The following is an 18029-nucleotide window of genomic DNA, read 5'->3' as shown; positions in this document are numbered from 1 at the left end:
AGGACTTGGGTCGGAGGCAGCTGCTGTCCGCGGTCATGCTGCTGCCTGGCCTCAGAGAGGATGGGACAGGGCACCGAGGACCCAGGGCCTCTGTAAAACACACCGGACATCTCTTCATGGAAAACTCTTGCTGCCACAGTTCCTGCACATTTCAGTTTGCAAAGCTCCAAAGGGAAATAATCTAATTAGAAAACAACTAAAATTACTTGGAAGACAGGACGTCACTTTTATAAGGACATCAGAAAAGTCAGGAAAGGCTCTTAGATCAGATCTGATCGAGGCTGACAGACTGCGAACTCAGAATTTAATAGTTAGTGAGGGGATAGTGGCATGGACTTTGTCACTTCAATCCAGAAAGAAATGGAGAGAGCAAATGTTGACGTAATTGAAGATTTAAGAAAAAAAATGACTTTCTTATATCCAAAGATATCAAGTCAAATGGTCAGAACCTATGTTGATACTGTCTTTTGAAGGGCAGGCTGGAGATGCAGAAGGGATACCCTTAATCTCTGATAGCAATGCCCTAAAAGGCAACCGCTATAGCTATATATACAATAGCCTAAGCGACTGAACGACCTAACGACCAGTCGCTATGATGTGCAATGACCACCAGGGGGCAGACGTTCAATGCAGGAGCTGCCCCATGGTGGTCAGTGCATGCCCACAGCCAACCTCCCACAGTCGGCCAACCTCCTGTGGTCCCTCCCCTCCGCCGGCCAGCCCCAATAGGCCCCAATTGCCGGCCAGGCCGAGGGACCCTACCTGTGCATGAATTTGTGCACCGGGCCTCTAGTATTTCTATAAACCACCCCCGCTGTCACTTGTATCAAGCTGTCCTGGCTAAATACATTGCATGAAATGTCAAGTGTCTCCTTAGGCACAGCCCCCGGGCAGGCGCACGGGACAGCGGCCCTGGGCTGGGGGCCAGTGCCTTGGCAGACAGATGCAGGACAGAGGGCGCTGTCACGGGTGCTGTGAATCAGGGGCTCCCATGCCCCCTGTGCTCTGTCCACCACCGTCACTGTGAGCAGTCTCTGGACAGACGTATGCAGCCTCAAGGATACTACCTGCTCCCGGTCAAACCTGGCAGCCCATTTCTCTGCCTTGCATCAAATCCCAGTTACCCCAGTTGGGGCTCTCTCAAGCATCCGACAGGCCCCACACCAGCTTGTGTCGGGCTCCAGGCCCTCCTTCCCTCCTGAGCTCACGAGCAGAACAAGGCTTCACCCCTGGACAGTCCTTTTGCACCTGGAACTCCTGCTCCTTCCTGCGCACCGCGTCCTGCACGTACAGTGGCCCTAAGTTCGGGACCAACTGTCTCATCTGCGCTCGCTGGCTCTTCTTTTCGCGCCCTCACCCTCCTCCTCCAGCTGCTGTGTGTTAAAGGCTCCACGCACTGTCCCTCCCTGCCCCTGCCTACATGCTGCTGCCTCCACCATGCACACCGCCGTCCGCGACCAGAGGGGAACGGCTGTCCCGAGGCCAGCGAAGGCCATGCTGTCCACACTGGGCATCGCAGGCAGGGCCGGCCTGGGGGGATTCGGGAGGGTAAGACATGAGTGACCACGTTCCCATTGGAAAGGAAGGAAAATAAGATTTCCAGAAAGGGACACGCGTGACAGAGACAAACCCTTTTTCCATCATGAATTAATCACATCAGTGGCCCATAAAGATTCCAAAAGTTCTTAGAGTTTCTGGAATAGCACAGAACAATGAGTTATCTAAAGCTTTATCGGATGTCATGAGAGTGGCTTGGCTTAGTTTACAGCCTTATTTTGAATGTTATACCCCGGGCGTGGCCCAGGAAAGTCTAGATGACTTATTTTAATCAATGTTTCATATTCTCCTAAACTACTTAGAACACAACCAATGAAAGTATAGGCGGCGTGGCTATCGGCACACTCCCTGGTGCTGTTTTTGAGATTACTGTTGACGACTGAAGAAGTGTTTAGAACAGGGAGGTATTCTCTCCGTGAGCCTGTCTGCGGGAACTTTCCGGAGAGAGAGGAGGCGTGTTCCAAGGTAACACCGAATGGCAGCAACAACAACTTTGGCAACAACGTGCGCGCCCAGGCCTCAGTCTCCCTTCCTCTTTACAGAGAGGAGGCTGATTTTGCTGCCATTACATGTGTCGGGAGGGGAGCACGTGACGAATTCCTGACCAATGTCACATACACAGAACTTGTCAGGTAGGCTTCCAGGGAGCTCCTTAAAACCAGGCACCCAGGCCTGGCTGGTTTGGCTCAATGGACAGAGCATCGACCTGCAGACTGAAGGATACCAGTTCGAGTCCGGTCAAGGGCACATGCCCCAGTTGCGGGCTTGATCCCCAGTAGGGGGTGTGCAGGAGGCAGCCGATCAATGATTCTCTCTCATCATTGATGTTTCTATCTTTCTTTCCCTCTCCCTTCCTCTCTGAAATCAATAAAAATATATTTAAAACAAAACAAAACACCAGGCCTTCAGCAGGTGTAAGTGTCCCTTTGCCCTGGCCCTTGGTTCTTTCTGCCTGGAACGAGCACGTGACGCAGGAGAGAGTGGCTGGCTTGGAATGAGCAGTGACACGAGGGAAAAGCTGAGATTCCCAGAGCTTTCGGGACTGGTTTCCAGAGCTGCTGTCACATCGACCTCCTCCTTCTTCTTTCCCAATAAGAAACCTCTCATTTGTTCTATTTTTGGCGTTTCTATTCCTAGCAGCCCAATTCGTAAAGGCTATAAATAACCGTGATAACCACGACAACGGCGACAATAGCAGCCCTGTTCTAGACGCCTCGCATTCTTCACCGTTTAACACTCACGATGCTCACTGACCTGTGAGCACCATGTCTGTGGACAGCTGGGGAAACTGAGGCTTCGATCCACACTCAGCTAAGAAGCAGACTTGGGAGATGAGTCCCAGCAATCCCGCTGTAACTGTGTACCTGCTCTCCCCCACCTCCTAAGTAAGGGCAGACTGCCAGCCACTCAGCCGAGGTTCTGGGGTCCCATGGACTGTTCTCCACCCCGCTTCTCCTTAGGCTAGACACAGCTCCAAGTCAGGCTTCTCCAATAAATTCCTAAAGACATTCGGGTTGTCTCCGTGTCTTGGCTATTGTGAATAATGCTACAATGAACCAAGGGGTGCATATATTGTTATGAATAAGTGTTTTCAAGTTTTGGGGGTAGATAACCAGAAAAGGGATCGCTGGGTCATATGGTAGTTCTATTTTTAATTTTTTGAGGGACCTCCAAAGTCCTTCTGTTTTTCACAAGGACTGCAGCAACCTACATTCCCACCAGCAGTGTGCGAGGATGAAGAAGACATGGTACATACACACAATGGAATAATACTCAGCCATAAAAAAAGATGAAATATTGTCATTTGCAACAACAGGGATGGGTCTCAGAAGTATCATGCCAAGTGAAGTAAGTCAGGTGGAAAGGGACAAGAACTGTATGATTTCACATATCTGTGAGATATAAAACAGAAAACAACAAATGAACAAACAAGCAAACAAGCTCTATACAGACCACAGAATGGTGGTTACCAGAGGGGAAGAGGGTGAGGGGGACCAGAAGGTAAAGGTGGTCAAGTAGACGCTGATGGAAGGAGACTAGACTTCGGGTAGTGAGCACACAATAGAGTACACAGAGCTCATGTTATACACCCGAAACTTACGTTATCTTCAACCAATTTAATTTAGAAATTCCTAGAACATACAAAATAAATGTTTAAAAAGAGTGAAGGCAGATCAAACAGTTCCAGAAAATAAATCTTCACTGTGAGAATTTAGAGCCTCCTGCTGTGTCTGTCAACTTCCTAACTCACCAGACAGAGCATTTCGAGTGCACCTGGTCCTCACCTGTGGGCATCTGGGATGAGACCTGTCTTCACTGATCTACCCAACCTTGACCTTGCCGATGACGTCATCACCAAGGGCACCAATCAGGGCCAGCTTCAGTGGTGGTGTCTTCAGTCAGGCGCCATGCCCCCTCCTGGGACCTGGGCTCCCCTAACACAGGTGGGAGTTTCTACCTGCAGCGGGATGCACTTGGGTTGAGATTGAAAACAAAAACAAAACCAACCACTGGAAGGTGCCTGTGAGGCCCCCTTCCAAGTGTGAAGTGACCTTTCTCACCAGACTCCTCTCTGAATCCATCACAACATGACAGCCAACAGGAGGGGAAGGGGGGATGCTGGCTACTGGGGAAATTCATGGACTAGTTTGGAAAATCAGAATCACAGGAATTAAGAACTGAAAGAGACCTGAGAGAATGTTGTACAGTCCCTTTAATTCCATTACTTTCTTGCTTTTACACACTTTCCATTTCCTAAAGATGGACAACAGAGAATGTGATGTTTAACATGTCTAGTCAGAGACTCACTTAGGGCGTGCAAGACTGGAGACAGGAGCATGTCTCTGACTCTGTGCTTGGACCTTCCTCTCATGCCTCCTTACCAAGGAAACAAGACACGCCCACCACTACTTGGGTCTAGTCTTCTAGGCCAAATTCCACTATAACCACTTGTTTCTCTCGGATTTTAAACTCTAGCCACTCTGATCTTGAATAATTACCTAAATACTCCACCTTATGCTGTATTTCTGGGTCTCCAGACATACCATTCCTTTTGCCCATATGCTCTTCCTAGGCCTCTTCCTCCCATCCCCACCTCTGTACCTGTGACCTTATTCTCTACTCTAAGCCTCCAACCTACCAACAAACAGAAAACAAAGAAAAATTCTTATGGAACTTAAAAAACTGATAAGTGGCCAGACTAAGCATTTAAATTAGGGATCACCAAATTCCTTCTGTCAAGGGATAAGGCAGTAAATATTTCAGGCATTGTGAGCCATACATCTCTGTTGCAACTCCTCAACTCTGCTGATGTTATGTAAATGAATGTGTGTGGCTGTGGTCTAATAAAACTTTATTTATAAAACCAGGGAACGGGCCAGATGTGGCTAATGGGCCATGGTTTGACGAGCCCCACTAAATCACGCTATGTCTAAACAGCATCATCCACCTCTCTAGCTGGCAACATACAACAGTTCCCATGAGTATGTTAATAAATAGCAATATCACACTGATCATACACAAGAAGTTGTACCTCCCACATGGGATGTCTTTATACATCTTACCAAAAAAATCTAATTAAAATAATTTAAAAACTCATGAAAGCTCATTTTTTAGGGTAAGGACTATTGATCATACTTGAGTAAATGATACATATCATTTAGCAATTTGTGGTACTTAACAAATGCTAAAGATTACACCACTGAACGCAGATGGAACACACATGCCCCTTGTTATTGGTGAACTGTGCAAGGTTCTCTGTTTTGTTTCCATGCCGCTTCCTCCCTTCGTCCACTCCTCCCTCCTTCCCTCCTTCTTCCAAGAGAATTGTCTGACTCTGAGGAGCCGCCAGAACCCCGCTTTGGTCAGTGCACAAAGCCTATCACCTGCAGCTGCGTGAGAAGGGGGAGGCTGGCACTGGTGAAACTGGGCCGCCTTATGCTGCTTAGTCCACACTCCAGACCTTGCAGTGGCCCAAGGCCAAGGTCTTATTTGTCTCCAGGGGCCTTGTTTCCTACAAAGATTAAATATGCTACAGTCACATAAGTTCACTGATACTACTTGAATATTACTTTCTGAAAAACACTCCTTGTTTTTTGGGAAAAAGCACTAAAGTGCTTGCTTCAAAGCCATTTCTATATTTAATCCTGAATTGAGAAATCACTCAGTATTTGATATGCCGCTAATGCCTCTCCCCCCACTTCTTTCCATTTCTGTTCTTGAGCAAACTTGAGTGGTAGCCAGTCGCTCAGGGTGGCCCTAATGAGTCATGCCATCCAGTAACTGCGGCCCCGGGCATCCCCTCTCCACGGAACTTGGGCTGGCCCGGGCTCACGTTAGCCAAGAGTGTGACGGAGGGACAGTGCCAGCTCAGGACCTCAGAGGCCTGGCAGCCGGTGCGCTCGCAGGAGGAGGAGCTGGGAGCCCGCGTGGCGGGGGAACGTCAGCCGCCCTGAGCCCAGGGAACCTCCGAGCTGAGAGAGAAAAGGCGTTTTTTAAAGCCACCGAGTTTGGGGTAATTTATGCAGCAGCAGGTACTCAAAACACTTTGAATGATGACAAAGAACAGAAGTGACTTCTTTTCTGGGAACCAATGCAGTGAATATCTGAACCATACACAGTTCCACCTGGAGTTAGTAAAAAAAGGAAAAGAAAAAAAAAGGAAAAAAAAAGAATTTTTTCCTGAAAAAGCTTACTGACCCAGTCTTGACTTGGCCAAGAGGAACACAGTGAAAAACTAGATCTCCAGAATGGGGTAATTTTCTGCAGAACGGGGTACTGTGGGGCTTACCTATAACAAGTGGCCAGTCACCATGTTTTCTGCAGAGAGAAGCAAACAGGCACACTGGAAACCTGAGTGCAGACAGGGCGCGATGCCAGCACTCTGTGCACTTGTGTGGGACCCTGGGCCCATCAGCGCACATCAGTATCCTCAGCTCCCAAGTGAGAACCGCGGCCGTTTGTACCTTTCAGGACTGTTTAGGGACTCAGTCAGGCAGATGCCTGTAAACGCCCAGCACTGAGCCTGGTACACACTGGCACTCAGAACATCTTATCCCGTTGCCCTTCGGAGCTTCGTGACAAGGTCTCGGCTGAGTTGCAGGCAGAGCTTGGGAGAGGCCTCTGACCTGGGACCCCTCCTCCTGCGCAGCTCCGTGGATCCACAGGCGACGAGCCATTCCCCGGTCCGCACCACGGTCAACGCTGTGAAGCTCTGAGCTTGTGCTGACCCACAGGATAAAGAAGTCCGGCTACTATCCTGGCTGAGCTGGGTCCCCCCAAACCCATATGTATCTCAGAATGTGACTGTATTTGGAGACACATCTTTAAACGGTGACTATGGTCAGATGGGGTCTTTAGGGAGGATCCGAACCCATGACGGGTGTCCTTGTAGGAAGAGATCAGGACACAGAGGGATGATGTGTGGAACAGGAGGCAGCCACCTCCAAGCCTGGGGGAATGTCCTCAGAAGGAACCACGCCTGCTGCCACCGTACCCTCGACGTCCCGCCTCCAGAGCTCGCAGGAAGTCAGTGTGTGTGGTTGGAGCCGCCCGCCTGTGGTCCTTTGTTGGGAAAGCCCTGCAAACAGCATGGCTGCTCTGAAAGGATGATGGCGACTGAGGACGAGCTAACACGCCGAGGCTGTGAGGGCCCGGGAAGGAGGTGCCGCACTGGCCACCTAGACGGAGAGGAGGACGGAGCCGGGCCTCGGCTCTGGGAGCTCGGGGCGCGGTGGCCTTCTGGGGTTTGCCTGAGGCCACGCCTAAGCTCCTAGGTACACGGCTCACCCCAGGACACTTCAAGCAGAAATGCCACTGACAGCAAAGGCTGAGGGAGATGAAGCTCCGTCGCTCGGACCTCTTTCTTCCGGAAAGTTCTGAAGCATCTCACAGGACAAGCGAGAAGGGAAAACGCTTCGCTATTTTGAGCCCCTTTTCTGCTGTAAGGCCGCCTGCAGTGCCAACTCAGTGGGCGCTCCTCCGACTCTGGCGCTGCTGCCGCCTGGGAGAGCCAGCTCCACGAGCAAAGGCCGTATCAGAGTGACCTCTGACACGCAGCACAGGCACTGCATCGGAGCGGGTTAGGGTTAAAATGTCAGCTGTGTGTAAAAGGGAACACCACCTTCCTGAATCCTCTGTTGTAGCATCATGGAAAATTTTCCAGCCTCCCCAACGAGAGTGTCTGATGTTGGGAACAGTAATTCATAAGCGGCCTGACTCCACAGTGAGTCAGAGGGACTAAAATACTCTGGATAAATGCTGCACTTATTTGTATTATTGGGTCAGAACCACAATGTGTTTGAGCATCTAACATGGGTGACATTAACCACCGTGCACCCTCCAATGCGCCCTGTGCTGCTGGTACACGCAGGAAGCTGAGCCGGGTGAGTGGGGACCCCAAGCTTGAAAGCCAATGAAAAGAGGACTGACCCACAGGCAGCCTCAGTGATGATATCAAGAAGAGCTATTCCTAAGAACACAGGATCTGGGCATCGAGGACGGCCTACCCTCATCTCTGACCCTGGAAATCTAAAATATCTTCTTTTAGTAAAAAAAAAGGGACATTCTATTGAAACTTTAATTTAAATTATGCGAGGTTATGAGAATAGAACAAAACCAAGACATAAAAATCTACAATTTTAATTGTTACCTTTTTTACTTTCTTTAAAAATGGAGCCCGGCTGGTGTGGCTCAGTGGTTGAGCGTCGACCTATGAACCAGGAGGTCACGGTTCAATTCTTAGTCAGGGCACAGGCCCGGGTTGCAGGGTTGATCCCCAGTATGGAGTGTGCAGGAGGCAGCCAATCAATGATTCTCTCTCATCATTGATGTCTCTATCCCTCTCTCCATCTCCCCTCCTCTCTGAAATCAATAAAAATATTTAAAAAAATGAATTGAATGCCATAAATTAAAAATGGCGGCAAAGTAAGTGTATGCTGCACAGACATGCTCCCAGGAACAAACTGGTATTACAACTAAAATACATAAAAACTTCCTGAATAATCAACAGAAAACACAGGAGAGACCCTGGCACCCGAAGACTGAAAGTGGAGACCACATAGAGACTGGCAGGAGGGGCCGAGGTGCAAAAGGGCTGGCCTGGCACCCACAGATGGCAACTGAAGTCCTGGAGAGATAACTCAGCTCAGGGGGGCGGGGGTGGTGCCACTGAGAACTCTGAATCTACTCCCCAAGCTGGGTCCCGAGCAGAGAGGACAAAACTGCGGAGGGTATACATAAGATCTGGCTGTGAAAAGCAGCGAGGTACTGTCTGCCAGAGAGTAACAGCAGAAAATTCAGGCACCCTCTTAAAGGGCCAACCAACAAAATTCCCTGTGGAGCCACTCACCTTGTACTCTAACAGAGGGAGGGTGAAGTGGACTGGAGCTGTGAGAGCAGAAGCCAGGACTGCGGACTCGGGGGATAGAGCTTAGAAGGCAGACACCCCAAGTTTCCTGGGCTGAGTCACTCCCTCACGCAGTGGAGGACATCTTTCCCACATAGACATTTGCCTTGCCTGGGGGGAAGAGTTGACACACCCTATTGGAAAACACCTTGCCCTGGGGCCAATTAAGAGATTAAAAATAACAATTAGCCTCCAGGCAGAAGCAACTGCCCTACCCTGTTGAAAAAAAAAGCTGGAGTAGCAATACTCATATCTGACAATATAGACTTTAAAATGAAGGCCATCAGAAGAGACAAGAAAGGTCACTACATAATACTAAAGGGATCTATCCAACAAGAGGATATAACCTTGGTAAACATATATGCATCCAATATAGGAACATCTGAATATATAAAAGGAACTTCTAGAGGAATATAATGGAGAGATCAACAACAATACAGTCATAGTATGGGACTTTAACACCCCTCTGACTTCACTGGATAGAACTTCCAGACAAAAACTTAACAAGGAAACAGAGACCCTAAAGGACAAATTGGAGCAGATGGATTTAACTGACATTTATAGAACATTTCACCCCAACACAGCAGAATGTACATTCTTCTCAAGTGCACATGGATCATTCACAAAGACAGACCACATGTTAGGACACAAAACAAATCTCTACAAGTTCAAGAAGATTGAAATCATAGCAAGCATCTTCTCAGATCACAGTGGAATGAAATTAGAAACCAACTACAGTAAAAACACCCCAAACATTCAAACACATGGAGGCTAAATTGCATGTTATAAACAACTAGAGGCCCGGTGCACAAAATTTGTGCATGGGTTGGGTCCCTAGGCCTGGCTGGCAATCAGGGCCAATCTGTGGGGCGACCAGTGGGGTGATCGGCCCCCCCGCTTGCACCCGCCTTGGCCGGCCTGCCACTGACCACTGGCCAGCCTTTTCCCCCGTCGCTGCTGCCAGTTGCCTCCCTCTGCCCCTGTTCGCACCCGCCTTGGCCAGCCTGGGGCCTGCAGGCTGGGGCAGCTCCTGTGTTGAGCGTCTGTCCCTGGTGGTCAGTGCATGTCATAGCGACTGGTCGTTCCGCCAGATGTTCTGCCATTCGGTTGATTTGCATATTAGACTTTTATTATATAGGATGAATAGGTTACCAACGAGATCAAAAAAGAAATCAAAAACTTCCTGTAAACAAATGAAAATGAACACACAACAACCCAAAATCTCTGGGACACAGCAAAAGCAGTCCTGAGAGGGAAGTTCACAGCACAACAGGCCTACCTAAAAAAAAACAAGAAAAATCAGCAATAAACTATTCAACACTACCACTTAAAGAACTAGAAAGAGAAAAAGAAAAGCCCAAAGTAGAAGGAAAGAAATAATAAAGATTAGAGTAGAAATAAATAACATAGAGACTAAAAAAAAAAACAATACAAAAAAATCAATGAAACCAAGAGCTGGTTGAAAGGATAAACAAAATTGATAAAACATTAGCCAGACTCATCAAGAAACAAAGAGAGAGGACCCAAATAAATAAAATGAGAAACGAAAGTGAAGTAGTAATCACTGACACCACAGAAATAAAAAGGATTGTAAGAAAATACTATGAACAACTATATGTCAATTCCTAGAAAAATACAATCTGCCAAAACTGAATCAGGAAGAATCAGAAAACCTGACTAGGCCAGTAACAACTGGTGAAATAGAAGCAGTTATCAAAAAACTCCCACCAAACAAAAGCCCAGGTCCGGTCGGCTTGTTTTACCAAACATTCAAAGAAGAACTAACAACTAAACTCCTCAAACTATTTCAGAAAATCCAAGAGGAAGAAACACTTTCAAACTCTTTTTATGAGACCAGCATTATCTTAATTCCAAAGCCAGATAAAGACACTACAAAGAATGAGCATTACAGGCCAATATCCCTGATTAACACAGATGCTAAAATCCTCAACAAAATATTAGCAAATCGCATCCAGCAATATAATAAAAAGATCATATACCATGATCAAATGGGATTTATTCCAGGGACGAAAGTCTGGTACAATATTCGCAAATCAATAAACATGATACATCACATAAACAAACTGAATGACAAAAATCACATAATCATATCAATAAATGCAGAAAAAGCATTAGACAAAATATAACACCCATTTTTGATAAAAACTCTCAGCAAAGTGGGAATAGAGGGAGCATATCTCAACACAATAAAGGCCATAGATGACAAATCTACAGCCAACATCATACTCAATGGGCAAAAACTAAAACCATTTCCCCTAAGAACAGGAACAAGACAGGAATGCCCACTTTCATCATTCCTGTTAGACATAGTACTGGAAGTGCTAATCATAGCAATCAGACAAGAAGAGGAAATAAAAGGAATTCAAATTGGAAAAGAAGAAGTAAAACTGTCATTACTCACAGATGACATGACATTGTACATAGAAAACCCGAAAGACTCCATCAAAAAACTACTAGACTTAATAAATGAATTTGGCGATGTAGCAGGATACAAAATTAACACCCAGAAATCTATGACTTTTTTTATACACCAATAATGAACTCACAGAAAGAGAAACTAAAAAAACAATCCCATTTATCATTGCAACAAAAAATTAAGATACCTAGGAATAAACTTAACTAAGGAGGTAAAAGATCTGTACTCGGAAAACTACAGGATGTTGAAAAAAGAGATAGAGGAAGACATAAACAAATGGAAGAATATACCGTGTTCATGGATTGATAGGATCAACATTATGTCCATACTACCCAAAGCAATCTATAGATTCAATGCAATCCCCATTATGATACCAACAGGATATTTTACAGACCTAGAACAAACTCTCCAAAAATTAATATGGAATAAAAGAAGATGCTAAATAACCACAGCAATCCTGAGAAAGAAGAACAAAGTTTGAGGGATCACAATACCAGATATCAAGCTATATTATCAAGACACTGTTTTTTTGCAGCACAATTTACAATAGCAAAGATTTGGAAACAGCCTAGGTGCCCGTCAGCAGATGACTGGATCAGAAAACTATGGTACATCTACACAATGGAATACTATGCTGCCATAAAAAAGAAGGAATTCCTACTATTTGCAGCAACCTGGATGGAATTGGAGAACATCATGCTAAGTGAAATAAGCCAGTCCATGAAAGAAAAATACCACATGATCTCACTCATCTATGGATAATAAAGAAAATTATAAGCTGTTGAACAAAAAGATAGATACAGAGACAGTAAAGCATCAAACAGAAGGTCAAATTACAGCGGGAAGGTTAGGGAGAGGTGGGGGAGATAAGAGATCAACCGAAGGACTTGTATGCAAGCATATAAGCATAACCAATGGACACAAAACTCTGGGGGGTGAGGGCATGTATGGGAGTGGGGGGGGCAATGGTAAGATATGTACACATATAATACCTTAATAAAAAAATGGAAAAAAAAGTGTGTTTGTGTTTGAACACCACCAGCAAAAAAAAAATAAAAATAGATAACTGTGGTACATCTATACAATGGAATACTATGCTGCTGTAAAAAAGAAGGAACTCTTACCATTTGCAACAGCATGGATGGACCTGGAGAGTATTATGCTAAGCAAAATAAGCCAGTCAGAGAAAGACAAGTATCACATGATATCACTCATTTTGTGGAATATAATGAACAACATAAACTGATGAACAAAAATAGAGCCAGAGGGGAAAAATATTTTAGACTATAATAGAAGCAATCCTGTTATTTGCAGATTTTTAATATTTCCTACAACTTTTGTGATATTATTCTATGTTAGTACAGTTTTGGTAATATTATTATATCTAAAATCTTTTTTTCTTGAAATATTAATGTTTATTGCATGTAAAAAAAGGAGGTCCTGCAGCTCCTATGGAAACCTAACCGCTGGTTAAAAAGGAGTGTTAAGAATGAGCCACGGGCTCTGGACTCTAAGGCTGAGATTAAGTAAGTACATCAGCCTTGAGGGCTTCTACCTTCACCAAATACCAGGGGACTGCTAGTCCACGCTGCTCTGTAATCTCCACGAACCTCCTACTTCTCTCTTTGTGGGTTTAGTTGGTAGTGGAGGGGATTTTTGCGCCCTTCCAGCAACACTGTAAAACTCGACCATGCTTCTAATTTGGAAGTTAATATGCAAAATAATAAGTTAGAAACACTGATCTCTACTTGCATAGGTTATTCCCTATTGGTTTTGTCTAGAGCTATGGATTTAAATGTACAGCATCATGTTTTAAGTTAGGGAACCTGAATCTAACCTTTGACTATAATGGAAAAAAAATGCTCCCTAAACCGAAGTGACAGTTACTGAACGGCTGAGACAGCATGTGCTTGGAGGAAGAAAAATAATATGTATTCGTCTCATGGGAATGGAATTAGTCATAAAATCCCCAGCGATGACACGCTTATCATGTGCTTTGCGGTCATTCCCAAAGAACTAGTGAAAATCTCTACGTGTCCCTTTGCATAGAAAACATATTCTTTGCTTCATTTCCTTTAGTGTATAAACACATTATTTACATCTTTCTTTTAAAAACTATATCCTTCTTTTTTGATGACACAAGAAAAGCATGGGTACAAATGAACCTCTCTTAACCTGAGTACAATTTAAAACACTGTTGACCAGAAATGATAATGCTGGTGGATGCCCAGTGATGCTTGGGGTATAGCCATTATGAAATGAAGCTAATTTCCATGACCTCTTACCTGGTTCCCATTACCACGCCATTAAATATCGCTGGGGATTTAGTGTGGAGACGGTCCAGCAACTCGGCACTCAGATGTGGCCACCGAGTGACTCATACAGAACATCTTTGTTTTCATTTAATTCCTATCAGTAGCTCATGCTTCATTAGTCCCATGATGGACTAAGTCTTTGGTGGTGAGTCTAAGATCAGGTCACAGCAAGGACGGAGCCGCTGGACTCCAGGCGGGCAGTGGGAGCGGCCAGGTCCAGAGCGCTTTCTGTCCAGAAAATGCCACCAACGCATTTTGTGAAAACGGTCACTTTCCTGCTGAAATCCGTTTCAGGATTTCTACTGCACTCCCAGTTGCCGGCAACCAGCCAGCGTTTCTGTCGATAAATGAGATATTGGAGAAGTGTTCCTCCCACAGAGGCTCCACATTCTGTAACCTCACGCTCCCTGGAGAGCCCAGTGCTGTGCTCATGGAGCCAGAGCCACCATCCCCCTAAAAAGACGGGGCGTGTTTTACAAACCTGCATTGGGTGTCCATGTGAAATGACCATGCTGTTCACGAAATTCTAAACTCCAAGCCCCACATGGAGGGTTCTCTACCTTCTGGCACCCACCTGCTTAATTAAGCTCATCGTCCACACCTGTTCCTGCTGCACAGCCCTTCACTCCAGCCAGCAGGGGCAGTCTCATGTCTGTGAACATGTGCATTGCTCTCCCACGTCTTTACTCAACATACTCTCCCCTTGTGTAGTGCTCAACTTTTCTTACCTCCATTTCATGTCTAGTTAAGTCTCCTTATAAGATTTTTCCTAATTGTTGCGGCCTCTAACTTCTCTTTTCTGGTCTCTATTTGTATTTATATGGGAAGATAAATCACGGGGATATATTTTAAGAATTAAGAACAGGATATAACTAGTCTGACAAAATATTGCTTCATATGCACGTGTCTCTTACAGCTTCGGGTCCCCAGGAAACAGAAGGAGCTCACTGTGCATCTGTGGCAATAACAGCGAGGAATTTCGGGATGTGAGCACACAGACTTGCATTTGCCCAGGAGGCTTAAACAAAGCAAGATGTTAATCCAAGCTTCTACCTTAGAAAACCAGAAAAGATGAGCAAATTAAATCCAAATTAAACAGAAGAAAAGAAATAATAAAAACGAAAGCAGAAATCAATAAAATTTAAAACAGGAAATCAACAGAGAAAAAAATCACTAAAAGTTGGTTTTTGGAAAAGATCCACAAAACTGAGGAGCCTCTAGCCAGGTCAACTAAGAAATAAAAAGAAAGAACAAAAATTACTAATATCAGAAATGAAAGGGGGGGGGACATCACTACAGATCCCATGGCAATCAAAAGGATAAGAGAAGAATGTTATGAAAAACTCCATGCCCACGAATCAGACAACCTAGATGAAATGGATTGATTCCTTTAAAGACACCTGCAAAAGGAGAGACTATCTGAACAGGCCTATATCTATTAACAAAATTGAATCAATAAATAATAAACTCCAAAATAGACAGCACTAGGCTCTGATGAGTGAATTCTGCCCAAACTGGTAAATTCTACCAAACATTTAAGAAATTATACCAATTCTCTACAATCTCCTTCAGAAGACAGAAGCTCATTCAATGAGGCTAGCCTTATTCGAATACTCAAATCTGATGGGCACAACAGGAAAAGAAAACTACACAACAATGTCTCTCATGGAAATAGATGCAAACATTCCCCAACCAAGTACCTATAATAATAAAAACGTAATATGCTAATTAGACCGGACCACCTTCCAGAGGAAGCCAGGGCTGCGAGGGAAGCCTGGGTCCTGGGTGCCTGCCGGCGGCCAGAGGGAAGCCTGGGTCCCAGGTGCCAGAGGGAAGCCGGTGCTGGCAGCCGGGGGAAGGAAGGCCTCCTCTTGCACGAATTCTGTGCATTGAGCCTCTAGTTAGCAAATAAGACCAAGTAGCTGTTCACACCTGAATGCTGCAAAGCACACCCATCAGTAAATAGGGAACTTCGCTGACTGAATCAGACCATACACAGAACTTGGCTCCCTTGCCCTGGCCAGTGTTGCTCAGTGGATAGAGTGTCGGCCTGCAGACTGAAGGGTCCCAGGTTCGATTCCGGTCAAGGGCATGTACCTTGGTTACGGGCACATCCCCAGTAGGGGGTGTGCAGGAGGCAGCTGATCGATGTTTCTCTCTCATTGATGTTTCTGACTCTCTAACCCTCTCCCCTCCTCTCTGTAAAAAAATTAATAAAATAAAATAAAAAATAAAATAAAAAGAACTTGGTTCCCTTATTTACTACCTCTTGGTGGGGAGAAAAGGGGTCTTATAAACAATGGGTTCACAACGTAAGGATTTATATTTAATTGCACCCTAGTGCATTCCCTTAGAAGCAAATCAACCTCTTAAGGTTAATGAAAGGTTACATAGTAAATTAGGAGTTGACCTTAAGTGATACCTGTCCTCCTGCTACAGTAGGTCCTCGGGTTACATCGGAGATCCGTTCCTACAGCACGACGTAAGGCAATTTTTGCCATAAGTTGGAACCCACCTACATAAGCACCTATGTCACTCACATGAAGCACATACACAGCAGTACTGAAGTGGAGCAGTAAAAACAATTTAAAAGGAAGATAACAGGAAGATAACAATTCCTGACCTTCACTTGTGGTAAATAAATAATAAAAACCATACAGCACATATGTACATACGTCGAAGTGACGGAACTTTTGTTTTTATGAATAAATGGGAGATGGCGACATAACCACGAAATGACGTACATCGAGTCCGATGTAACCGAGGACTGGCTGTACTAATATAACAACGGCGGCACAACCAACATCTCAATTTCCATTCCATCCGCCTTCTGTTTGGTAGCCGGAAAGCTACAAACTATATTTCCCAAACTCCCTGGCAGCTAAGGGTCTTGCTACAAACCAGGCTCCACCATTAGCTGGCTTCGTGTGAAATCTGGGAGAGAGGCGAGACCAGGCTACCTTCTTAGGCCGTGGCTGCGGCCAGCGAGGCGGAGGCCGGTGCTCGCAGTGGCCGGCCCCGGCCTTCCCGGCCTCGTCTTCAGTTCGCGGCTGCGAGAGGCAGGGGAGTCAGCACCGTGGCTGCGGCGGCACCAAGGCCGCGCTGACCCTGGTCACAGGACAGTGATGTGGCGGGAGATCAGGGCCCCTGCGGCACCCCGGCCCTTCTCTGGTCTCCCCTGTAGGAAACCCCCTTCTTGCTGAAATCCCTCGAGGGTCTGTTTTCTATCCTGAGCTCTGCTGATTTAGTCCTTTACACAGGTCGTCTCATCCAGGGCTTAATGTGAATGCCCTTCTTTCTTTCTTTTTTCTTTTTCTAATCCTCACCAAGGATATTTTTTCCACTGGTTTTTAGAGAGAGTGGAAGGGAGAGGGAGAGACAGAGAGAAACACCAAAGTGAGAGAGACACATTGATTGGTGGCCACCTGCATGCCCCCAACCAGGGCCGGGCCTGGGGCCAGGGCCGGGGAGAGCCTGCACCGAGGTATGTGCCCTTGACCAGAATTTAACCTGGGATTCTTCAGTCTTCAGGCCAACGCTCTATCCACTGAGCCAAACCAGCCAGGGCTGAAATATCGCTATTTCTATTCTGCAAGCGGGGAAAGTGAGTCTGAAGCGGAGGGCGGAGAGGGTGGGGTGAGCGCTGGGGCCCACCTCGTGCGCTAGCGTTTCGTTAAGGCTGAGTGAAGCCCGTGGGACACAGTAACATGCACATGCAACTTAAACTTTTGATTCACCTTTGAACTCAAGTTCAAATCAAGTGGAAGTTCTGAAAAGCTCAGCTCATTTCTCTTCCTAGTCGCCACTTGTGTCAGCTCATGGACTCTGCACTGCTGGGAGCAGGAGTGCTGCTCTTGCAACCTCTCAGCTTCGTCAGAACGACAGAGGTCAGGTTCCCCAGGGCCCCGCGGAGCAGAAGTTTCAGCTTCAGGTTGGAGTAAAAAGAGGCTTGATGTCTTCAATACATTGTTACCAGCCTTCGGGAAAGAATACACTGCACCTCTGTTCGCAACCAAAGGAAACACAGAAGCGCCTGCAGCCCTGACAGTGATAACCGCAGCCAGTCGGCCGGCTCCCGGGCCATAGAGGCGACGCCCCGGAGAACCCGGCACCGCTGGGCAGGAGGCTGGAGCGCCACACACCGGCCCAGCGCCAGGCCAGCCACTCTCCTCTGGGAAAACAAGGGGTTAAGTGTGAACGTGAGCCCCTCAAAGCCTAGCAGTATGAAGTGTTAGCACAGAGAAAGGGAAGTAGAGCAGGACTTCGCCATCGCTGCCGCCGCCCGGTTCCCAGAAAACGCTAATTCTCGTGTGGC

General features: G+C 46.3%; 1 protein-coding gene across 4 annotated transcripts in view; it reads right to left on the bottom strand.

Annotated features, from left to right (window-relative positions):
• NME7 (NME/NM23 family member 7) overlaps positions 1-18029 on the bottom strand; it is a 104879-nt gene that overhangs the window by 11436 nt on the left and 75414 nt on the right. Inside the window, exon 12 of one of the 4 annotated variants that reach the window (XM_079761038.1) lies at positions 13664-14051. The exons of the other annotated variants lie outside the window; for them this stretch is intronic. Within the exon in view, the coding sequence (XP_079617164.1) occupies positions 13872-14051 (180 nt within the window). The 3' untranslated portion in view covers positions 13664-13871. Of the gene's footprint in view, positions 1-13663; positions 14052-18029 lie in introns of those variants that run through there. 4 annotated transcript variants of the gene reach the window in all.

The sequence above is a fragment of the Cnephaeus nilssonii genome (assembly GCF_951640355.1).
Source record: "Cnephaeus nilssonii genome assembly, chromosome: 21".
NCBI lineage: Eukaryota > Metazoa > Chordata > Mammalia > Chiroptera > Vespertilionidae > Cnephaeus > Cnephaeus nilssonii.
The sequence above is the reverse complement of the archived record's forward strand: the minus strand, read 5'-3'. Positions and strand labels throughout refer to the sequence as shown.